Here is a 24,463-nt window from a genome sequence, read left to right as displayed (position 1 = left end):
TTTTTTTTTTTTTTTTTGTTTTGTATCCAATCCAATGTATCAATAATTCGTAATTCAGGCTTCTTAATTTTTAATATTAATTTGCTTATGCAGAGACACAAGGTATTACATGTGCAGTGGGGCTGTATTAACAAGACATCATGTTATAACATCGGCCTCGTGTATGAATCATGCCGCCGTTAATGAGTAAGCGATTAACGAATTTTCTACCTCTTGTGCATTATATCACAATCGCAACGTACTTTCAATAGAACGAGATCGAGCTTGACGATTAATTAATCCGTACTCTTTTGCTCCATAGAAAGCACATCGAGGCAAGAACGGCCGTGCTGGTTGGTGCATTGAGCGACAGGAGCTACGTTATCATGGTTGCACTGTACGTATTACATCCGGAATATACGCCTGATCCGCACTCGCAGAAATATGAATTGCACAATATTGCTGTGATAACGTTACTTTGTCCGTAAGTAAGAAACATTGAATTATTGAATAAATAATGCCCATTAGAACGTTTAATACGTGGGTAATAATGCATTAGCGCAAGATGAAATTATCAAATATCAAATCAATAGCCTCTTCGATACGCCCGTTTGACGAGCATTTTAAATGCAATTGCTTGATTAACATTTGTTTAACATTCACTTACTCAGAATTCCAGCGCAAGTTGGAATAGCTGTAAAGCTACCTACTCAACAATACAGTGACATTGGCCACATGTGTTGCTCGGAAAAATGTAAGCTATTGACAGTTATCGAAAACACACAGGTAATCAATATTAATCCATTAGAAGCGTCATTATTGCGATTAATCGTATATTATAACGAAAGCCGATGATATTAATAGTTAACGATAAGCGAATTGAAATAATAGGGCAATTATTAATATTGCCAATTATGATTATTGCAGAATTATCATTTTGTTAAAGAAATGAGGATTAGGAATGTGCCAAGACCGGTGCACAAGGAGAAGACTAAGGAGAAAGAATCGGGAATGGACTTAAATATAATGCACATAAACCAATTGACTCAACGTGAGAATCAAAATTATAAAAGATTAGTAAGGAGTCCTGGTATAGCACCGGCACCGCAATTCTTTACTCAGGATAAGCTTAACATCAAATCGAAGCCGAAGAAACATAAAGGCAGAAAGAAAAACGATTTTCCGATATCATTGAGAGGCCGAGGTAACGTATATGCGCATAATCATCGTGTTATGTTTGAATGATGGACGCGGGAATTTGTCTCGAAGCTCCTCGTAAATTGACCGAGCTCATCGAGTCTATTTATCAAGTCGGTTCTTTTATATTTTATATTTAGATATGCCATCGCTAAAAACGACCCATCAAGCTGCGCTATTCGACCCAATACAATCCATATACGATGTGCAAATGCGATCGGGCCCAGACGCGGCGTCGACAACGGCCTCGAGCGACGCCCCAGAGACATCGGCGAAGTCAATCGTAGAAGCCGAAGCAGCCGATGCAAGCACCCAGGCAGCTAATAACGATACAGCATCCACGACGGAAGCAACGTCAGAGTCAAGTGCAGGAAAGCTCAAAACGAGCACTAAAGGCCCAGCAACGCTCGAAACGAGCACTAAAGGCGCAGAAACGGTGGAAACGAGCACTAAAGGTGCAGCAGCCGCCGATGTCAGTAGTACCGCAGGTACAATAATCATATTGTAATTGTCAGGTGTCCTTACTACGTCTAATCAAACAATACGTGAGATATGCACAATTTTACTTTGCTACGTGCGAGCTTGATTTGATGGACGCGGGCTCTGATCAAATTGAATCTAAAATATTTAGTCGATGAGACAGAGAGACAGAGAGACAGAGAGACAGAGAGACAGAGAGACAGAGAGACAGAGAGACAGAGAGACAGAGAGACAGAGAGACAGAGAGACAGAGAGACAGAGAGACAGAGAGACAGAGAGACAGAGAGACAGAGAGACAGAGAGACAGAGAGACAGAGAGACAGAGAGACAGAGAGACAGAGAGACAGAGAGACAGAGAGACAGAGAGACAGAGAGACAGAGAGACAGAGAGACAGAGACAGAGACTCGCTAATTTTGTAATGAGTTGTTCATCGAGTGATTTAAATGACAAAATTTGTATAAACTGTAGCTCAGAATCTTGCCAATTTTCATACTTTATTCGTCCTCTTTTTCACAACTAACTTTCAACGAGACGTCTCAAATGGATTTAAATGACAATAATTGACAATAATATCATATAAATATATTATATCAAATGATTATAATTAACACTCATACCGATGAGATTATTTCAGCTAGTGCGTCAAAGAAAAATGCGACAAAAGCTGCGAAAGACGGTCCGAAATCAAAATCCGATTCAAATGTAACTGCGACGACTGATGCGAAAGTCAGCGGGAACAACACTAGTTCGGACAATGAAACTTCAAGTGTCGAGGAGACCACCAATATGGTATCTTCTTATATTTCTATTACAATTGTGTTATTTTTTTCTTTTTTTTTTTCTTTACTTTTTTTTATGCACTAGCCAAGCAATTATTATATAAGTATAAACATACGTTCGTAGGAGTCGCCAGATTTGATGAAAAATGTAACGATCGAAAGGAATGTACTGTGCCCTCCTTTAGGCACACCAATTATCGTTGATAATACTTTGGTAATGAAAGCTTTTGCACATTCTATATCTATTTTCTATCAATTTTTCTTCTTCTTTATTTATTCCGTTTGAATTGTATGAAGGGATACAACGATTTAATGTCTCGTGGAATGTATTTCAGATTGCTTTAATTGCCTACACGTGCGATGATTTGCAAGATTGGGTCGAGTGGAAATACGTGAATATTGAAACCAATCTACAATGGATTAACAAACAAATTGAAATTGGAAAGAAAGAAGAATATAATATGAGATAATGTCCTCACGATACTCTTCTCTTCGGGAATAATTTGGCAATATTAATAAATATATTATTATAAAAAAGTGTTTAATATGGAAATCATCTTACCATCAGATCAAACATATATAATATCGCACAATCAAAGTGCAAATTTCTTGCTCGTTCGAATCAAACGATTATTTTGCATTTTACCGTCGCTTGCCTCTCGGGAAACGTTGCAAACCCCATTGAATTCCAAGTATTTTTAAGATCTCGCGTACGTCGTTCAGCCGATCGACCAACATTTAACAATCGGTTTTTTTTTTTTTTTGGAACGGGCTGCGTTTCACCATGGAAACCCATTCGCTAACCATGCAATAATACACTGGCCAAATTTTGCATATTCGATTTGTCGATGGAGCACCAAACGCCAGGCGCTCCTTTAACACGAATTATAACTCGTAAACACGAGCATTACATAAGCGCTGTAATATACTTACTCGGTCTCGAGGTACTGGAAGACCCTGTAGACGGGTCGTCGGTACATGAAGAGGTGACCCTCGACGCGCTCCACCATCATCCTAAATACCACTTCATCCGTGCGTAAATGCTAAACACCTGAGAGTAAGTCATTGACGTGAGAAATCATTAGGCACTTTTGTCCCGGACGTTTCGTCAATTTCGCGCATTATAACGCTTATCGCAATTCTACGTTGATATTTATATTAGTGAGCTAGTGATTGCCGTAGCATCCCGTCGAATGCGGCCAATTATCGAGACTTTTAAATCAATGTTACGTCGAGCGTTTAAGGAAAAGTGACAAGTGCCGATAATCATAACGAGCCTTCTGACAGCTCCAAAGCACGACGGCTCTCGGAAGTTATGGGGCACGGCGGCGTTGGCGTTGGCGTTGGCGTTCGCGTTGGCGTTGACGTTGGGCGGGGGCGGAGGCGGAGGTCGGTATCAATGTCGAGCGTCCAGCAAACGCTCGAGTTGGATGACGACGCGACGTAGCGGTAGGATAAAAAAAAAAAAAAAGCATCGTTGGCCCACCAACGATGAGGCACAGAAATTTTCCGCGACGATAACTTTTCACGGTTCGACTATTTCATCACCTCCTCTCCTTCAGCTGGCTAAACCAGATTTTTACTCGAGGAATAGCATGGGCTTCATCAACCTCGGCCACGCGTCTTCGAATTCCCGTCCCGAGCTCGCCAGGCACGGACCCAACGCGCCCCTCGGCCTCCCTATTCCGGCTGGCAGTCGCTCGGTGCACCAGCGGCGCGTCGACTCGGAGGATCGATTGGCCCGCACCTTCTCAACCCTCCCCCCGCCACCAAACACACAAATACACGTGCGCTCTCTCTCTCTCTCCCTTACCCGCTCACCGCCTCTCGCCCCACACCCAGGACCTACCGCGGACTCGGGGGGAAAAGCGGGCGCAGCGGCGCTTACGTGGCGGTGACGCAATTCACCTATGCCGCACAGCCATTAGCCGAAGGTGACCTCGGTATCTCTAGCACCCACCCCCATCCACTCACCTACCCGCCACATTACCCGGCCCTCGCCCAACACTTAATCGACTGCCTCTCCCAGCAACGTACCCTCCTCGTCGGAATATCGCCAAGAGCCGAACGGACGGATGGGGCTCGAGGCCGGCCGGAGACTTGCGAGCGGAGCTGGACCGGCGCTGGGGGAGGGGGGTGGCCAGGGGACTCGGACTCACGGTGCCAGGCGCGCGCGGGCCGCGCGCTCTCGACGACCTGGACGGACTGCCGGCCGGCCGGCCGGCGACCAAGCGAGCTCCGCTTCCCACTCCGGTCACCTGGCAACACTGGCGCCTTATGGGGGTGCGAGCGAGACCGTCGCACCGGGTTAGCGAGGGCGTCGGCGCGCGGGGAAGTGGCGACGCCTGCGCTGGGCGCGGCAGCAGCGACTATCTTCACTCGCGTGCGTCGCGACGCCCGGCAACTCCTTTCCGGAGCCCCGCCCCCCGTGAAGGACGCTATTGCCGACGGACGAGGGATGCGTGTCGTCGGGACGAGACGAGACGGCTCGAGAGCAGCTTTATTCGATCGATTGGACAATTTGTTGCTTTGGGGAGAATGGGATGCGATCTCGATGCGAATAGGGTACGAATTGGTGGTTATCCTTTATTTTGGGCGATGCCTAATGAACTCTACTTTCCTTGCCGAATATCTCGGTTTTTATTAAACATCGTATTCTCTTGCCTCTGCACATTTGCATCTTTATTAGCCGATCTTACTTGTATGAAAAAATGTCTTTGCGCAGGAAGCTCGTGACGATCGAGTTCGCTTATAATTTTCTCTCCCAAGTAAGCTACAACATCTCGAACGTCGTGTCGCCTCAAAAGATTCTCTACGTACTTTTGAATTCACTTATCCCAATAATTTTCTTCGTATTATTTGTATTATTTGTATTATTTCTCCTTTTTCCTCTACTATTATTTTACATTTACGTATACATCTACGTATTTACATTGTTTTTCCCTTAATATTATGGTGAATTGATTGTTGATTATTATAAAATAAAATTAAAAAATAAAAAAATAAAGTCGAAGAACGATATACGTGCTATTAGCTTATATTAGTTTATATCCCATTAATATAATTATAGTTTATATACTCGAGTGCTCCAATAAAGTGTATCGTGTTATATTTGATAACTGCTTAAATTTACAAATATCAAAGATACATTGAATAAATGAGCAATTCTAGCAATTCTGACACCGATACCATAATAAAGAATAATTAACGTTTCTATCGATATTTTACATTCTACAATGATGAATCAGAAAAATTTTATACAAAATGAAATTATATGACTTATTTGTAGATGTGCGGATAGCTAAACCTGACGGAAGCTAAACTTAAAAAAAAAGACTATTATCTGCACAAAGCTCGTTCGTTGTTCTCATGATACTTTTAATGTGTGAACGCGAATGCTAAGGGCAAACGACCGAAACATTTCTGCAGAAAAAAGCGAGAGAGACTGAGTGAATCTAGGGAGACTGTAAATACAATAGGGAGAAGCGAGAGCTATAGGGAACTGAGAAACTCAAGGGTGAATAACAGTGATAAAAATAAGAGATGGGAGTCAGAGAGAGAGAGAGAGAGAGAGAGAGAGAGAGAGAGAGAGATACAAAGGGATAGAGATAGATTGTGAGAGGGAGAGTGGTGGGGGGAGGGGAGAATTGAAAAATAACGAGGAGAGGTATTACGCAGTAATTTTGTGCGAGACTATTGAAAAGAATAAATGAAATGGTTTAATATTAAAATACTGTATAGTTCTAAAATTTCACTATTAATAATATATATACACTAATAAAGAATAATGATATATATATATATATATATATATATATATATATGGGTGTGTAAAATATGCTTATGGATATGAAGAGAATTTTAGAATTTTTCCGATTTGTAACAGAACATTGAGTTTTTTAATTCCAAGAGTATGAAAAAACGAATATCTTTGTATTTCGACAAATTAAATTTACACTGCGCAAAGTATTTGTAATTTTTTGCAAATTGTAAGGCATGTCCGATGCTTAATATGCAATAGTACATACAATAAATGGAAATTCGTTGTTTATCAAGAAAATTTACACGCTGCAAAAATACCGAGAAGTCGCACAGTCTTTTATTATTCAATAAAATTCTTAAACTCAATTAATGCCGCCATGACGGCTCTATTTCAATTTATATAACTTTTCATGCCAAGTTATTATAAATTATTACGTTGATGGGTGTAATAGGGTATTTTATCTATTAGATTTATAAAGAATAATGCTTGCAATTGTTTTCACGTACAATAGTATAAGAGAAAAAGAAAATACTTTGATTAAGCATATAAGCTTGGGAAAATGGAGTAGCTCCGATGACGAACATTGATGCATTGAATCACAGGTAATAACTGTTATTTGCCGTCACCTAAGTGAACGAAAACAAAGAAAAGGACTGTACTACTTTTCACTTAAGCGCGCCGTTACATTTAATTAACGTTCCGAGAACATTTGAAACAAATTTATTAACAAAACCCGGGACAGAGCGAATATAACGATCATTATCGTGCTTTTTCAATAACGGACAGGTAATTGGATCGGCAGGGCGGGTAAGAGAGACGAGGAAGCGAAAGGATCGAGCGAAAGAAGAAGGGCGCTCATCCGCCCCTCAATGCCCCGCTGCCGCAGCCGGAGAGGCCCCCTCGCCCTACCTCACGACCTCGCCATCACATTTCCGTTGTCCGTTCCGCGTCTTGCGTCTCGATATTCTTGTTATGCGCATGCACGCGCACTCGCTGCATGACCAACGCAATGCGGCGGACGACGTTTCCGGTCTCGATGCGTGCACACGCGATTTTTAGTTGGGTATACGCGGCGGTCAACGTCGACTTGCTTTATTTACGCGTTTGCCTTGTCCTGCGGTGAGTGCATAAAGCAGGGCAGGATGCGAAGGATCGGAGCTAAGGTAAATTCTATCCTAACCCAGGACGCTCGATACGCTAGGTGTATTCAAGGTAATACCGAGGCCCGATGGTATAAAAGCAATTTTAATTGGCATCATCTCGGGCTCCCGGCACTAGGTGTCATTTCATTATAAGCACTCGAATAAAATGAGACTTGGAATTATCAACGTCATTCCTTATGTGTCCTTATCATCTTTATCCCGCTCGCTTTTCGTTCAATTAGAAAGAAATTTTACGGGCTGTTCGGCATGTGGTAGAGGAACGCGGGATGGCGAGCTAAGGAAAGGATTACGTATAATCTTGTATTTCCACGCATGTTCTCTCAAATTGACATGCGCAAGAATGTGTGGATACCCTTTCGTTCGAAAATGTTCGAATGACAATCGGTCGCATAAATGATAAATAAAGTATATGATAGTTGATAAGCTAGAATTTTATTGTAATTATGATAAATAATACTTAATAGCTATGCGATTGATAATACACGACTAGTTATTTACGTATATTTTAGACAATGATCGAGCTAGAGAAAATAGAAAATAAATTGAATATTCATTCGAATGAGTTTTATAGAATTTAATTAGCGTATAAGAAAAAAAAACAAATATCGTTGTGATCTATTGTTTGTAATTGTTTTTTTTACTTATTTTTTATCAAGCTTGATTTAATTATTCTTTCTTTATTTTGAACATTTAGTGGGAGTGAAAGATAATATTAATTAAAATAAGTAAAAGTATAATTTATATAAAGAATAATAAGTGAATACAATAGAGTATTTTGATAATGCGAATAAATGCAATGGAAATCCTGTTAAATGTGGGTTATAAGTATTTCAAAAGAGAAGATATTAATAAACGATGTGCGCGCGTGTGTATATATAAGTCAACGAGTAAAGAATTTTTACCCAAATATTAGCAAAGATAGAATAAATAATTTAGTTAATAAAAAAAAATATATATATATATATATATATATATATATATATATATATATATATACGTATATATAATAGGCTTGGATAATAAATTAGTTAATAAAAATAATTCAAGGGAAAGCATGGCAACGTCGTAGGTAATAATTTTACATTCCGGCAATCGTAAATTCGTGAGGAGTTGCGAGCGTTTGATCTTTCAGTCATTCGGCATTCGTTTGCAATGACTTTTGTCATTGCTCACGCATCGTGCAAAACCATACTAGAACTACACGCAATATTGCACATCAACGGGCACGAGGAGACAGAGCGCGATAGAGAGCCGAGCTCGTCGATAAAAAGAAAAAGAAAAAAAGAAAAAGATAAAAGATAAAAGAAAGATATAAATAGTCAGTCCGAGGGTACTTTCTTCGCCATCGTGAGTGTGCAGGCTACGTACATAACGCGCTTGTGTGCAGGTAATTGATGCGGCACCGGGTGCCCGTAAATATTCATAGCAAAGAGCGACGCGTCGGTCACGATACGGACAGGACATCCTTCCTGTGCGCAGCTGCGAGGACGACGGCGTCGACGAGTAAACGCTTGTTACGCTCTACTCCGCGGAACGAATGTTCGGCCGCTTAGCTTTGTTGTCGTTTATAAAGTAGAAGCTCGTTCCTTTTTACGCCGAAATTGGGACATTCGTTGGTCCTTCGGGAGGGAAGGTCCTGCTACATAAAATATTGTCTTCTTTGGTAGGTCGCGGACTCGCTTACAGAGCTCTAATCTCAGCAAACATTTATATTCTTCTTCTTAGACGATTGTTAGACAAAGATGAATGAGGGGTGGTGGAACGTACTATTAGAAAGAGATGGATGGATTTTATGAATTAAACGTGTATAATGATCAGTGGTTGGTATACGGACCGTCACAACGGGTAAACAATAACAACTCGCACCGTAAATTTCTTTTATCGAGAGATCTTTTTTTCGACGGTAAATCGACGCCAAATAATATACGCGAAAGCCATATTTTAATACGATATTCAATTAGACAAGTAAATATTCGTTAAATTTAGTATAACATATTTAGTATTTATCGTGCGAGAATCCAAGAAGAATGAAAAATCTAATGCATATGAATACGTTGGATAAATGTGTGCGTCATTAATTAACTTCGAAAAGTAATACTCACGAACAAAATGAGCAATATTGTAAGCTCGCAGCCTAAAATTCATAATACATTTGATATTTAATATTATAAAATTGATATTTAAACGATACGTACAAACTCTAATTGTTAAAGAACAAATGCTCGATTAATCATTATTCGAGCTCGATGAATGGGAATCGCTTGGATTAAAAAATTTTAAATTAAAAAAATTAATCCTCTATGTGAGAAACAAAGTTGACCATTGAGGATATGTCTAACTACAACTTCCGTTCCCCGTAGCTTTTGTACTGTTGTTAATAAAAGATGAATATCAAATTTATGGCTTAACTGTATATCGACTGTCCGATAAAATTATATTCTATTAAAAAAAAAAACAACAACAACAACAACAAAAAACATATTTTTCAAAGTGTAATAGATCATACTTGGTTCAATTAAAAATTCTTTTCAATTTCAATTCCTTTCATTATTGCCAATTACTTGAAGTTCGTACAAAGATATATTTTATTATTTATTTCCTTTGGTGTGTGAGATGTTTAATAGGATGTTATCACGAAAGCATCGGAGATTGAAGCAACCGAGACTGATGGACTATTAATAATAGTTCCTCGTTAACTTAGCTTATTTATTATTTTTAACCATTTTCTTTTTTGCCTCTTTTTTTTTTTTTTTTTTTTTATTCCAAATCAAACCCGATTTGCCCTATATAAACGACAACTATATCATTTGATGCATTGAACTAAGGATCGCAAATAGGTAAGCTAACGTTTGCTTGTCCTCCTTATTTCGCAAACCACTTGTTCGATACATCATTTAGAAAAGTGATTGATGTAAGTTATCATCGGTAGATTTTTCAAGACATTCATATAAATTTTAAGAATTACCAATAATGCACCTCGTTCATAAAATACGTTCGTAAAATACTCAGTGACTGTTTATGGAAAATTTGTGCTCTTAAATGCTTTATTATATTTTATTTTAATTAAAGCTTCCGACATCGTATCTTATCGTGAAAACTGTTTGAAAACAAATTATATACACTATCATTGTCAAAATAGCTTTCTTTTTTTTTATACTAGTGACAATTCGTTGAAAATCATGATTCTTAGTAAAGCTGAAATTACCGTTGTAAAAGCACACGTCACAGCTTCTCAAAGTGAATTCGAATTTCTTACACAAACCGTACGAGAGAAGAGGAGAGAAGAAATTTCTTCCTCTGTGGCTCATGGTAGATCGAAATAAGTTAACCTACGAATAAATCAGTAGAGATCTCGACCTCTATTTAATCTCGGGAGTGATTATATTAGATACGCATTTTATAGTCTGCGAGTGTAAGTGAATTAAAATGAAAGAGGTTTCAAGAAAAAAAAAAAAAAAAAAAAAAAAAGGGTTTAAAAAAAAAAAAAAAAAAAAAAAAAAAGACGTAAAATAAGCATTTACGAAAGATCGAATGATGGGGTCGGGAACAGAAAGAGAGCATGTCATTTTATTAGCTGCCTTCTCAAGTGTTAGGCCAATTTCCGAGGTGGAAAATGGTTTATCCGACCGACATCAAGGTTTATTCAGCATTGCCAATTATGCGGAAGAGGAGTAAAATCGCGCAAAGTCTAACGCTCCAGAGAATGAGCAAAGCATCCGCTGAGTTATGGATAAATTTTCCTGCTCACCTCTACCGATTTCTTCCCTCCTTTATTCCCTTCTTCGCTTTACCACTTTATCCATAAAACTTCCTTAATCTTTCTTTTATTTTTTCTTTTTTTTTTGTTTTTTTTTTTGTTTTTTTTTTTGGATTCGTCGATTCATTTACGAGGGATAAATCCTTTTATCCGCTCAGTCGGGGTTTCGTTTTCTTACTCACATTAATAAAGAAAAAAAGCGTTTTCACGACCTTTCTAATAATTAGGCGATAATATTTAATAATAATCATATTTTTACACTATGCGATATTATATTATTTATTATTTTATTAACTGTTTTGTTCAAACGCATTATATTTGTCATTAACACAATATTCACATATAAATATACCATTAAGCTGCAGCGAAAGAAAATGATATTCATGTGCTGTAGAAAATGGTAAATTTACGTTATTTACGTTATTCATTAATATGTTCGATATAGCCTTATTTTTCCTTATGCTTAATTAAATTTTCCCCGTTTACGAAGCAATTATACAACTAATCCATAATTACACTGCGTATAATATAAAATTATAGTCTTCTTATGAAGTTAAGGCGTAAGCCAACTGACGTCATAAGTAAAAGGGTTGAAAAAAAATTTTAAAGCATAATGTTTAAAGTTTTTTAATTATATAATTCTGAAATACCAATGGTTGGATTACTTCAAACAAATTAATTAAAGAAAATTTGACAATTATAAGGTTCCTATGAGCTGCGCGTTATGTTAAAATTGAGAGTCAAGAATATTTTGAAGCCTTTTACACTGTAAGTAATTTCATTAAATGTATAGAAATTTCGACATAATATACGTCAACAATACCAAGCAATGATATTTTTCATGAAAATGAAGTGAAAAACGAAAAAGACATAGTGTACTCGAGTGACACGTATGCGCCAACTTATTAAACTATTAATATTAGTGTGAGCATCATCTGTAAAAGTGAAAAATGAGAAAATTTTTTCGAGTCAAACTACTAAATTGTCTATGCGATAATGCACTTATGGAAAAAAATCTGGACAAACGTTGGAAATGCAGAAAATAGCGAGAATAAAGTCAAGATCTGACCCGGCGATTTCTCTCGAGACGCCATATAATAACCGGAGGAGCAGAAACGCCCTGGACAACTTGCTGAAGCGAAATAAAAAAAAAAAGTACTGAATTAAAGCGGCTTCCTGTAAGAGAGCCCCGTTGAGTGTTCGATTTCTTGTCGATCTTTGCCCCTGTAATTCAATCAAGCGTGCAGCTTTTGCAAGGCGCGAGCGAGATATAAAAGCGACATCACCGTTCTCAACAAGGAGAAATCCAAACGGGCCTTGACTAACGAAAAACAGGTTACGCGCTCATTGTCGTTTACGACTATGTACTTCTCAGCTAATCTACGTAATTAAGGGCATTTTGTTGTAGCTCGTAACGGGGGATTTTACGCAAACTTGTATTTCATAAATGATAATTCGAAGACGAGACAGAGAGACAGACAGAGAGAGAGAGAGAGAGAGAGAGAGAGAGAGAGTGAGAGAGAGAGAGCTGACTCTCAGAGATTCAATGCGCGGACGAGTCCCGTTGCTCGCATGGTAAGGAAGTATAAAATAACGACGGAAAGTTTTTATTTAGCTATGCCGAGACGAGCCCTTACGCGAGCCTAAATTGGCCTATTATTAAGACAAAATACATCAGGATAGATGGATGAATTAGTGTGATTTTTCCATCTGCTTCAGTAAATGAGCTAATATTACAGGAAAGAAAAAATGATGACACTTTGGTAGGCTCAGTGTTTAATAATATCGAAGCATCACGGATTAATTATTCTCGAAATCTTATAATACGACGGAAAAGAAATTGAGCGTGTGTTGGTTATTTTGTAAAATCCCGAGAATGCGGGCTTTAATATTCCAGCATCGATGGACAAATTTGATTTAACAATTAACGTTTATTAATACAAATAATTAACTACGTGTCATATTTATGAGAAATCTTTTAATGTTGAGAATTAATTGGCCGAACCGGACACGAATGAGGCATAAAACTATATTTATCAGAATAATTTATGCGACTTTCAATTTTGCGGATATCAAAAAAGGAAGAAAGGATGAGGAGGAGGAGGAAGAGATGGAGAAAAAATCTTTATATTCCATTCGAGTTCTAAATTCGAAGTATAAATTAATGCTACAGTAATTTATAATGTCCCGACATTGTTTTAATAAAAGAATTAAAATATATTATTCATATAGACAATCAGTACTTTATTACAAATTTATCTTCGTTGATATAATATCAAATGATATTATTATCGAAATAAAAATAAAACGTTAAACAAAATTTCTTTCAGATAGAATACATTGCATTATCAGTATTCAGGCGATGTGAAAGTGAGTATGCATTTTCATTTCTACCATATTTAATGTAACCTTGTTTTATATTTATCTTAATGCTACCAAAGTTGTAGTTTATGCACTTTTTTTTCATTTCAATTCTTTTTTTTTTCTTAATGCAATTTTCTTTTATAGATTTATGATGAAGTTATAAACACGTATAAATAGGATATTTATGAGAAAATGAATGGAATCTAATATCACAATGCCTAAACGAAGAAAGAAAGCTAGCAGCTGACTTTCAATATCACACCTCATTATAATCATCTAGAATCGTTAAAAGAAAAAAAAAATCTATATATATATATATATATATATATATATATAGAGAGAGAGAGAGAGAGAGAGAGAGAGAGATCATTTTCTTTGTTTCGCTAACAGCTGTTATTGCTTTAATTTTTTCTGTTCGGTAAAAACATTAATTATTTTTCATTTACACGAATTATCGTTAGCAGTTTGTTTAGTTATTGGCTTGATAAATGGGATCAGCGCACCTCGCGATTAAGGGATAAATACGTAAATAAGAATAATCATTACATCTCCAGTCCATTAATTACAAATACAATCCCATAACGTACTTGGGACGTATGGTAATAATGGCCGACCAAGTGAAAAAATACGTTCCAGAAAGGACGAATGCTGAGACATGAATTGCCGGAACAGTCGGCGGCCGCATTGCCTCTCGGGCACCGAAAAAGGAGGCGACGATCACCCGAGTTAGTACGACGAGGTGTACGTGGTGTTAATGTGACCTCGTCACGCGACCTCCCCAGCCAGTAGTAGTCGTGCGAGGCTAGCTTAAATTTTCTAGTTACCATTGCCGAAAAAGGCGAACATTTGTACGTTCGTTCGGCGGAGTTGGGAAGTCACCCGGCCTTAGCTTAGTTGAGACGAGTAGTAGCTTTAGCGAGGCAGTGAATAGTTTGTCTGCCAAAATATGAACTCTTATTTCGATGATAATGACAAGTCCATGGCACTGCTTGTCGATTATCAGACAAATACATTATTCATTCGAGACGATAATTTTATTTAAAAATATAATAAAGAAATATTAAAAGTTGGTCGATTGTAATGGGCAGTGGGGGCAGCAGGTCGCGTAAATGGCTATTGAATGTAACGTAAAGCATTGATTTTTGGTTATTCGCTAATTATAATGTCTTATCGGTTGTGTAATTAGTTACCTCGAAGCTTGAATAAAAATATACCGTAGAGTGTGTATTTTGCAGTCATTTTCGCGAATAGGCCGCCACAGTTGGAATATTATTTTGCACGATAACTAACGGAACATCGTAAGATTTTCAATTGTGTAAGTGCAAAGTTAGCCGTAATGTATTTTTGCAAATAAAAGCCCTGAGCAATATTGGAGTATTACAGTAGTTGTGATTGAATGACAAGTTAAGCTCCCTTCTTGCGCATACTGATTTTCAAGAGCTATAATTCCAGTTAATTATTTCGTAAGAAAGAAGGAAACGAAGGGGAAATTGGCCGCGAGTCTCGAGCTGGGAGAATCGTATTTACCGGAAATTGAGAAATTTATCTCGGAGTTCTGTTCGATCGTCGAACGAGTGCGGGAGGAGCGACCGCGAGAGCATAAAAGCGAACGAGAGACGAAGATAAAGGATAAATAAGTCGATCGTTCCTCCTATGTATATCGTGATGACACGTTACGATACATCTTCTCGCTCTTCGCTTCCCCCCACCTCTTCCAATTACAAACATAGGGCATACAAGCAAGGTATTTTTCTGTTGGCATCTCATGCGCATCACTGCACAAGATGCGTATGAGTGTCGTTAATGGAGAAAAGTACAGTATTATGACTAATGTAGCCACGAGGATATTTGTTAAACAAATTTTTCATTAAAATTCTGTTAGCCGAGAAAATAGCAGCGTCCTTATGATAAAATGTTTTAATTTATCTATAGTGGAAAATGAAAATATGTCTCTCAAGTCAGTATAGCCTGCTGCTAGGATACATATTTAATCGCACTTACAAAACTTTTAAAAATTATTTAAACATTGCGCACATTAAAGAGTCCGTATGTGTCCGTATATAGGTGCGTGTTAAATAAATAAAAGATAAAAAAATAATAATAATAATTAATGAAAGTAAGTTGCGTGTTACGAGTAGTTTGAAATGTTTTGCCGACTATAGTAAGAGAATTAGCAAAGTAGGATTCCTCCATTGTCTCGAGAAAAATTTTTCATTAACAATTGAACATAACACCTGGACAATTATTATCTCCCCGTTCTTTCGTAATTCTCGATTTAACAAATACCTGTTGCGTACATAATATTAATAGCCGTGCGCACCTAACGTGAAACCTTAAAACAAAACAAAAATTCAAATTGACTCGGCGCAGATAAGATTACGAGGATGAGAAAGTAAGTCAGAATAAAGCGTAAATTGACAGAAAAATCCTGATGTACGAAGGATGGAGGATGATTTGGATGTTAATCAGGCTTGATGTTATTGTTTCGTGCAATTAGGGCACAGCGCGTACGTGTAAGAATCCTCGGCCATTAATATGTGCGCCTGCATTTGAGGATAAATCGCGGCCGTTTACAACTGGATCAGGAGGTGACTCGATGCCCGGCCCGCGTTCGAGATAACAAAATCGCATAAAGAATTTTCTTTCCCTTCCGTTTCTCCTCACACGACTCTAATAAAGTGCAATCTCGTAGTAATGGTGAGATCCGAGCGAACAAAAGACGATTAGGAACTTCTCACTCGCTGCCTCTTCTTCTATCTCCTCTTTCTTTAGCTTCCGCTTCTCAATTGGTCAATTCGCCTTCCATCCCGCGCGCCCGCTTACTCGTCCACGGCGCCCTTTCGAGCGCCAAATGGAATTAGAATTATGAAATTGAGAGTTGAATGACAGACGGCCGGTGTGTCGGCGGGTTACGGCCGCGCGATAACAAAGTAAATTGACAAGTGTTCTATGGAGTTAATAGACGAGGACTCTTCGCGTCGACTTTTTCCCCACAAATTGAATTAAGTGGCAATGCTAATATCCCGATTTTCATTAGCACGAAGGAATTCCCTTAGCCTCTATATATTATCGCCTCTTAACATATTTTACTCCCGTTAAAATATCACTCGGATGCTTTTATCATTTTTCACAATTAAATAACGATCCCTTACGTACGTGATAATTTTATATGGCACGTTAATGCATTGGAAGGTCATTGGCTCGTTTGCCGCTATAATTGGCAGGGAATAGCTCGTGAATGAAACAAAAGAAACATGAAGAGAGAGAGAGAGAGAGAGAGAGAGAGAGAGAGAGAGAAAATCATTTTCAGATATTTATTCACGATTGGTTGCTTATTTATGTAAAATAATGCTCAATGCTCCGAATGCCAAGTTAAATGCGCATATAATTATTATTTCCAGCTCAACTAAACGTAAAAAATACGTATTACCATAGTTTATATGGACATTGGAATTTTTTCCTTTTTTCACTTTTCACGCAAATTTTTATCCCTTTGCTCGACATTAAAATTTACCACTCGCCCGTGACAAATCGTATTGATTGGCCGTGACGGGGACTATTAAAACATCTTCGTTCCATCACTCTTCTCAAATGTGCTAAACTCGGAGCAATAAATTGGCGTTGTATCGCCATCCTTGGATCGACTGGTCGATCATATTTTAACGTTAATTTGGAGGATCCCTGGATTAATAGAGATATTTACGCACAGACGGTGCTCCCTACCCATCAAGGATCTGCAATCATAAGCGTCTGGTGAATGGCATTTGCCTTATTTAAAAAATGTCGTGCTATTCTATTAGTATATAGGAGTTCTGTTGGCATAATTGGTAAATGGAAAACGAGGACGTAACGTCTGAAAATATCGACCAAAGTTACAATTTGCACGTGTGTTTATAAGGAAATCGATCGAGATTATAATAGATCGATGTTAGCTTTGAAATAGTTCAGAGCTTCGCTCAACTATTCAATCCTTGGCTTTGATGATATTTGAACGATTAACGAGTAAAAGAATTCGAATGATAGGGCGATTTATCAATCATAAAACAGCAACGGTAAGCAGTCGAAAATTTTTCAAAAGTTAATTGCACGAGAGAGAGAGAGAGAGAGAGAGAGAGAGAGAGAGAAGTTTTGTACACAATAATCTATTTAGACGTTGGCAAAGTGCGCCAGGAGCGAGGTCCTCGAATAAACGAAATGCGAGAAATGACATAGTCGGCAAGCTAATACTTAAATGACATAAATTGCCACGCCGATAAATTCAATGCCGATTTAAGAAAAATCACGGACAGAGCGCCATTAGCTCTCGTATTTCCCATCCGTGGCTTCGCAGCAGTTTTCGCTATGATTAAAAGTCACGAAAAAAGTAAGAGAGAATCCGAAGCCGAGGAGCTTCTTACAGTTCAGGCAATAGAATTAACAAAGTAGCGTATTAGTGTTGATATAAGGCCCCTCTCGTACGCCAAATAATAATAAAAATACTTAAGAATCGGAGAGTTAAGGCTTGCCTCGTTAATTAATTAAAGTTCGTGTGCGGTAGGCGGAGCCGATGTTGCTATCGCTTCCTGCCCGGAGTATCGCCGCTGAAGAAAAAAAGGCCCGCCACCGTCGGCTATTCACGTGCCATTTTGCACCTGTACCTCGTGATTATCATGCGGGTGGCGTCGATCGTTCGATCGTTTCCTCCTCCACCTCGAACCCCGCCACGCCCCATCCCCCCGTCGCGAATTAAAATGGATGGCTCGATGCGGGACCGCGAGTCTGCGGATGAGTTGGGCGCGGGAGCAATGGGAGGTCGATTGCCTTTGCCTATCGATCCCGGCCAAGCGCCATTCCCATACTCCCGCGCCTTCTTCATCGGTCATAAAATACTGGGAGATGCGCGCCAGTTTGAAGTCGAATCGATCTCGAGCTACGTCAACTCGACATTTTCCAACCGGGTATACAAAAAAAAAAGAAAAAGAAAAATATCATAAGCACTTGGGACCTCTAGCGCCAGTGATATTTATTCCCTTCTTATGTGTGTTATCATTAGTGTAGCGTGTTATATTTAAAGGCTCGATTATTCATTATGGAATTGTTTATGGGGGCCATCGAGGACTATGGTAAGCATTGAAATGCTTACTAATCAGAGGTGAGGTCGGCGGGGGGGGGGGGGGGGTGTTAAAGTAATTCGTAGTTTAAGTCGAAAATTAAGAAAAGTATTTGATAATGTAATTCACTCCGAGATTTAGTATATCTTTGTTAAAAATACCACGAAAAATACGAATAGCAATTTAGTGAAATTTGCGTTAAAAAGAGAAAAAGAATAAGACGATTATTCTTATGTTGGATTTGCACCTTATGGAACTGACTATTTAACAAGACAAGCATATTTTTAGTTATTTTCACTCTTAAAAAAGGTTAATCTCATCAAACATAAATAAATATTAAATACCTATTTATTTATTTATTTATTTATTTATTTATTTATTTATTTATAGTATTTACAAAATTTTTTTAATAATATTTATTAAGGACATAAATTTAAGAATTGCAGAGAGTGAATTAAAGAAAATGGAATAATACATTTTTAAGAATTTAATACTTCGTATATTATGAGATGTACGATTTTTATTATTACGCGCATTAATTTTTTAAGTCATTTATCTCAAAATTGCTCGTATTGGACAATTTATACGTTATATTCACCCTTACACTGATTGAATTTTTTCTTCTATTTTGAATTTGAAACAGTTTTCAATAATCGGCATTCTATATAACATTCTCTCGTTACTTCAATTACTAAGATAGCGAACAAAAAAAAAGATAATAAAATAACGGAAATATTGATAGAATATGTAGATCGTTATGAAAGTGGCACTAATTTCAAATTAATTATAAAAGCGTTACGTAGCGGTAAGCGTAAAGCGGTAAGCGAGTTTCGGAAAAGCGAGCCTATGCGACCTTAAGCTAATAATAAATAGTACGTAATCAGGAACTCTCGAGTACATTTTCAAATTGACGTACAATTTTATTTAACACGAAATTGAATACGCGCGCGAGTCTGTGAAATATTACATAAAAAAATACAAATGCTATTTAAAGAAAATTTACAAGTTTGAAAAGAAAGCGTAAGCCGCCAATGGCGTCATATTATCCATATTATTGGCATTTCACCATTAGATCGAATGATTTTTCAAAAAATATTTCCCCATTAGAGAATGATATTTCGCGAGGGACGATAAGCTTACGCGAGGCTCTACAGTAGCGTGCGATTAAACTTGGATTTCCAAGTGCGGAACGAAAGAGCGAACGGTGAAAATGCACGCGGCGCTTATAAATAGATAGTTAGGGTCGATGGACAGAGCAAAGAGACGAAAATGAATCGTGAGAAGTAAATGGGAGATTCGTTCACCTGCGCAATTACCCATCGGATGAATCTGTACGGTTGTGAAACGAAATGTCAGAACGAGACTCTAAATATGTAAAAGAAAATGAGAAAAGAGAAAAGAGTTTCCTACCTAAAATCATACGACAACAGTCATAATATAAACAATACAATGTTATAAGTATTTCTAAATTGACATTAAAATTTGTTTTTCTCCATACTCATATCAGTTGTCACTTGACTTGATTCTCCCTGTCATAAGAACAGAAGGTAATTAATTGGCTTTATAATAATAGGTGAAACGTGAATACAAATTTACAACAATTGACGCTACCATTTACGGCTATCGATAAGCTTCACCTTTCGATCAATTATGTTATTGGCTCATACGATAGATCAAAGTACGCGCATAGACTAGCAATTAATTATAATGGATGTTAAAATAATGCATAAAAAAATCGATAAAAAATACGGTGTAATTTATTAAATACATAGACGTCAAATAATTTATATCGCGTCGCGTATTGATGTTTTGATTGATGATTGATCGCGTAAAGATTATTTCGTTTTAAAAAGCCGTCGTCGTGTCGTCTTAAGCGTGAAAGAAAGGTCACGGATAAATGGAATAGAGTAGCGTGAAGGAGAACGATTATACTACCTTAGGTTTTATATTATTTGCTTAATATCGATAACTTGCATCGACAGAGAGGACGATCCCAATGCATTAAAGTTAATCAAGTCGTTTGATCATATGAAAATAAAAATCACATGAAATAATAATACAATTTCCACATGGTAAATTAATGGTAATTATTAAAAATATTCGATTAATTCTTTTTTTATCATATTTATATATAAATATATATAAATATTATTATCGCCCCCCACCCCACCCCACCCCACCCCACCCCCCTTATCCCATTTCACATCGTCCAAATTGATTGAAGGACGACATTAAAAAATGACAATGGTCGACTTACAATTCACACAGCAGGTTATTAGAATTATATATTTTGCACCTATTGTATTGATAAATTTTTCTTACGAATATCACTATTATAATTAATCTAATTAAATTAATTATAATTTTTATATATTCTAGTTTTTATCCACTCTACTTCCTCGGCTAATAACGTAATATAATAATAACAATTAGAACATTACTTGGGAATAACGCAATCTTAACAATATCATAGTAATCGAGAAAAAAAAATCATTAGCCTAGATATTATCACATTTACACTTATGTGTAAAAAGTACAATCTAAACTTTATCGTAAATAATTGACGCGATTAGTTGTTAATATAAGAAAAATATATTATTCGACTATATGTTCAAATTACAAAATCAATTTGTATCAAATACAGAAATAATCATGCATGTTTGAAAAACAAATGTACAAACAAATAAACAAACAAACAAACAAACAAACAAAACAAACAAAACAAAACAAAAAGTAAATTACTTCTGTTGTGATTTCTTTTTTTAACATTTTGCTCCTTTGTTTTATGCCAATGCCATGAATGTCAAATGAAGCGAGTGAACGAAGAATATTAAAGTCTGAATGTCGTATGAATTTTACGGAATCTCATAATTCGTGAAAGCATTTAAATATAATTCAAAAGCAAGTTAGAAAGCTTATCTGTGGATCGTTCCTTATCTTTTTATCTCGCAATATCAATCGTAATGTCATTAATTAAAATTCGTTACAAAATGCACGATCAACATAAGAGTCATGTTGTTAATAATCAAAATATTTAATGGTACTTCGGTGTGCGTGGAACGCCACCTTTCACTATTACAATATTTTAATGTCTATAAATTGAGAAAGTATCCATTACGTAGATCTTCGAAGATCGTAATTGAATCTTAAAATTGTGAATGTGATAAAAATTTTGCTAGTTTTAATGCTCGTAGAAGCTATTTTCAATTGATCGAATAAAAAGAAATAATAATAATGTATTATTGAATTATTGATATTTGTTTGCAGTCATAGGTGGTTCATTTGATTAATCATACATCCTTTATGAAATTCCTTGTGGTTTATTAAATAAAATAGTATGTAAAGAGTAATGTAGCAGAAGTCAAATGTTGAAATCAAGTAAAACATGGATAAAACATTATGATATTAATTAAACGCAGTGGTTAATTATTATTTCAAAATTATTCCCAACCAACTGACAAACTAACATTCCGTGTTAATATTTTTTTGAATATTCGTAATAGTGGCGCTATGCGATATGATACCCTTTGGATTCTCACTTCACACCCGCATATAAAGAATTTTAAAACTTCAAAAGGAGCTGAACAGCGTCCTCGTGCCCTCGCTCTCCTTCGGCTAAAAAAAAAAAAAAAAAACTACAAAAAACGAAAAAGCCATTGCCGCCGGTCGATTGCCACTTTTCCAACTTCTCCACTCTGCGATTCTTTCCTTATTCGAATTGTAATCGTTGTTTTATGCTCGAAATAAATAAAGCATCTTTTATCTTAATCTCGTTTTAATTCTAAAAACGAAGTTGACCGTAAATGTTGGCCGTCGCATCGTCAAATAATTTTTTTATTCTTTTCCTTTAGCTCGAGTCACGGCGGGAGGACCACGTGTTTCGTGCGCAACACGTGCTCGTCCCAAGAGCCCTTGTGTCTCACTCGCGCGCGTTGTCGTATCACGGTGAGCAGTCCTTGTTGTCGTCCCAGCATGATCGCACGCGCTATCTCTTTTCCTCGTTTTCGCACATTGTAGTGCAGATTTTAGCACGTGGCGCGGATCTTCGTGACCATAATTCCTTTTGTTTTTCAGGAGACTTACGCCCTCGTATTAACCGCGAGCCATGATATCGTTCTGTCCAAATTCAATAATGTTAATAGTTGCATAAATTATTACATTGTTTTACGTAAATGTCAACAAATTTATAACGCCTGACATTCATTAAATTACTTTTATTTTCAATCGTACAATAGGATCGCTGACTCGCGTATCTCTATACGCCTGCCTAAATTATTGTTGTAATAAAATAAAAATTTCATTTATTATTATTCAAAATTTATGCTCCTTTTCCGGGCTCGCGAGTGTTTGCGTGTACATGTGTACACGTATGAGCTATATTTAATTGACTACGTAATCATTAATATATAATAACGATCGACGAATTATATATAATCATTGGAATTTATATTAAATTTATATTAAAATTGATAATAATAATCAAATTAATTATTTTTATTAATGAGACAGATATTTTTTATGAACGAATAATTTTATATTTCGATTATTTCGTGAACAGACTATGTGAGTAAGACGCGCCACAATCTCCTTATTCTAAATCCTATTTTAAAAACGACGATTAAAAGCAACTTTGTACGCGCAATTATATCTTATTGAATTATAAATGTTCAGAGTACGTTGGTCGATATATTGAATCGGTTTCGTTGATAAAATTTTAACTATTGCTTTTCTTTCATTCTTTCTTTATTTCTTTCTTGTTTTGCCGAAGCACCGTATTTAACAAGACATGCGAAATGAGACTGGTAATGTCCAGGTACGTGTAGGTATAATGATTTGTCATTAGAGCGGAAGTATAAAGTCAGTTGAAAAGTGTTCACCATTCGAGTCACGACAAAGCAGAATAAATAAAAGAATAAAATGCTTATGCTATCAAAGTCAATCGCATACAAATAACTGTTAAAATGACGTCATAAGGCATAAGTTGTTGTGCGTTTAAAGTTTCGAAAGTATATAGGAAAGCAATTGCGAATGCATAATGTATGGCGCGACGGTAATTTCATGGCAAATCTACACCACCTGAACTTTATGATTGAGACAAATGTCGTTGGCAACTTTCGGTCAGGATGGCAAACTAAACGCTCGGATGATTATAATTATACCGTAATCTTAAGAATTATCTCCCGTTGAGTCAAATTTGCGTGAAATTTCACTGCCAACGATCGCTCTAATTCGCCGTTCCTCCCTCTTAAGAATCTAAGCGCTACGTTGGTTTCGCGAGCCTCACATTTTTTCTCTCCGCCAGTCTCTGCATATAAGTAATACGAGCGATCCGACATAGTCTACGCTCGATCCTCGAAATCAATGATCGCGTCATCCGGTCGTGCCTTGGATTCCCGTTACTCGCTGTCACGTCAATCAGCGAGACGTTCCGTTTCGGACGCCAACGACGCCAACACCAGCGACTATGCAAACGACGACCACGACGACCACGACGACCACGACGACCACGACGACCACGACGACAAGGACGACGATGTACGTGGGTAATTAATTATATTGGTCACCTGCTTCACCGCTATTTGACGAACGATTAGCGTATCCGCTTTCTTTCTCGACAGAACGCTTAATGGCAAGCTTCGCTTTATTTGCCAGATTACGGATTGAAATAATACTGATAAGCGTGAATCATATCCACGCTCTTAAATAGAAATTCGCTAACGCTTGAAAGAACGATCGTACACTCGTTAAATCCCTGCACAATCAATAATTCTTCAATAATCATATTCTCGAAATTTTGAGATCATTGCTCGATTTTGAGATCCTGATGACATTTCCATGCGATAAAACGTGATTTTTTTGTTTTTGTTTTGACGAGCCTTTGTTAACAAAG

The 24,463-nt window shown here is 37.2% G+C and overlaps 2 protein-coding genes across 2 annotated transcripts in view; one reads left to right on the top strand and one right to left on the bottom strand.

The window, feature by feature from the left end:
- The window catches only part of Fak (protein tyrosine kinase 2 Fak), a 48,025-nt gene extending 44,491 nt beyond the window's left edge, over positions 1-3,534 (bottom strand). Inside the window, exon 1 of the mRNA XM_011498314.1 lies at positions 3,370-3,534. Coding sequence (XP_011496616.1) covers positions 3,370-3,449 — 80 coding nt within the window. The 5' untranslated portion in view covers positions 3,450-3,534. The remainder of the gene's footprint in view (positions 1-3,369) is intronic.
- On the top strand, positions 122-1,260 carry LOC105361062 (uncharacterized). Its single transcript, XM_011498147.1, has 3 exons — positions 122-463; positions 651-765; positions 907-1,260. Exons 1-3 carry the CDS (start codon positions 366-368, stop codon positions 1,222-1,224), a joined length of 531 nt encoding a protein of 176 aa, XP_011496449.1. The 5' UTR covers positions 122-365; the 3' UTR covers positions 1,225-1,260.
- Positions 3,535-24,463: the final 20,929 nt, after the last annotated feature.

This window comes from Ceratosolen solmsi, unplaced genomic scaffold (assembly GCF_000503995.2).
Source record: "Ceratosolen solmsi marchali unplaced genomic scaffold, CerSol_1.0 scaffold14, whole genome shotgun sequence".
Lineage (NCBI taxonomy): Eukaryota > Metazoa > Arthropoda > Insecta > Hymenoptera > Agaonidae > Ceratosolen > Ceratosolen solmsi.
This window is presented reverse-complemented; position numbering and strand designations above follow the sequence as displayed.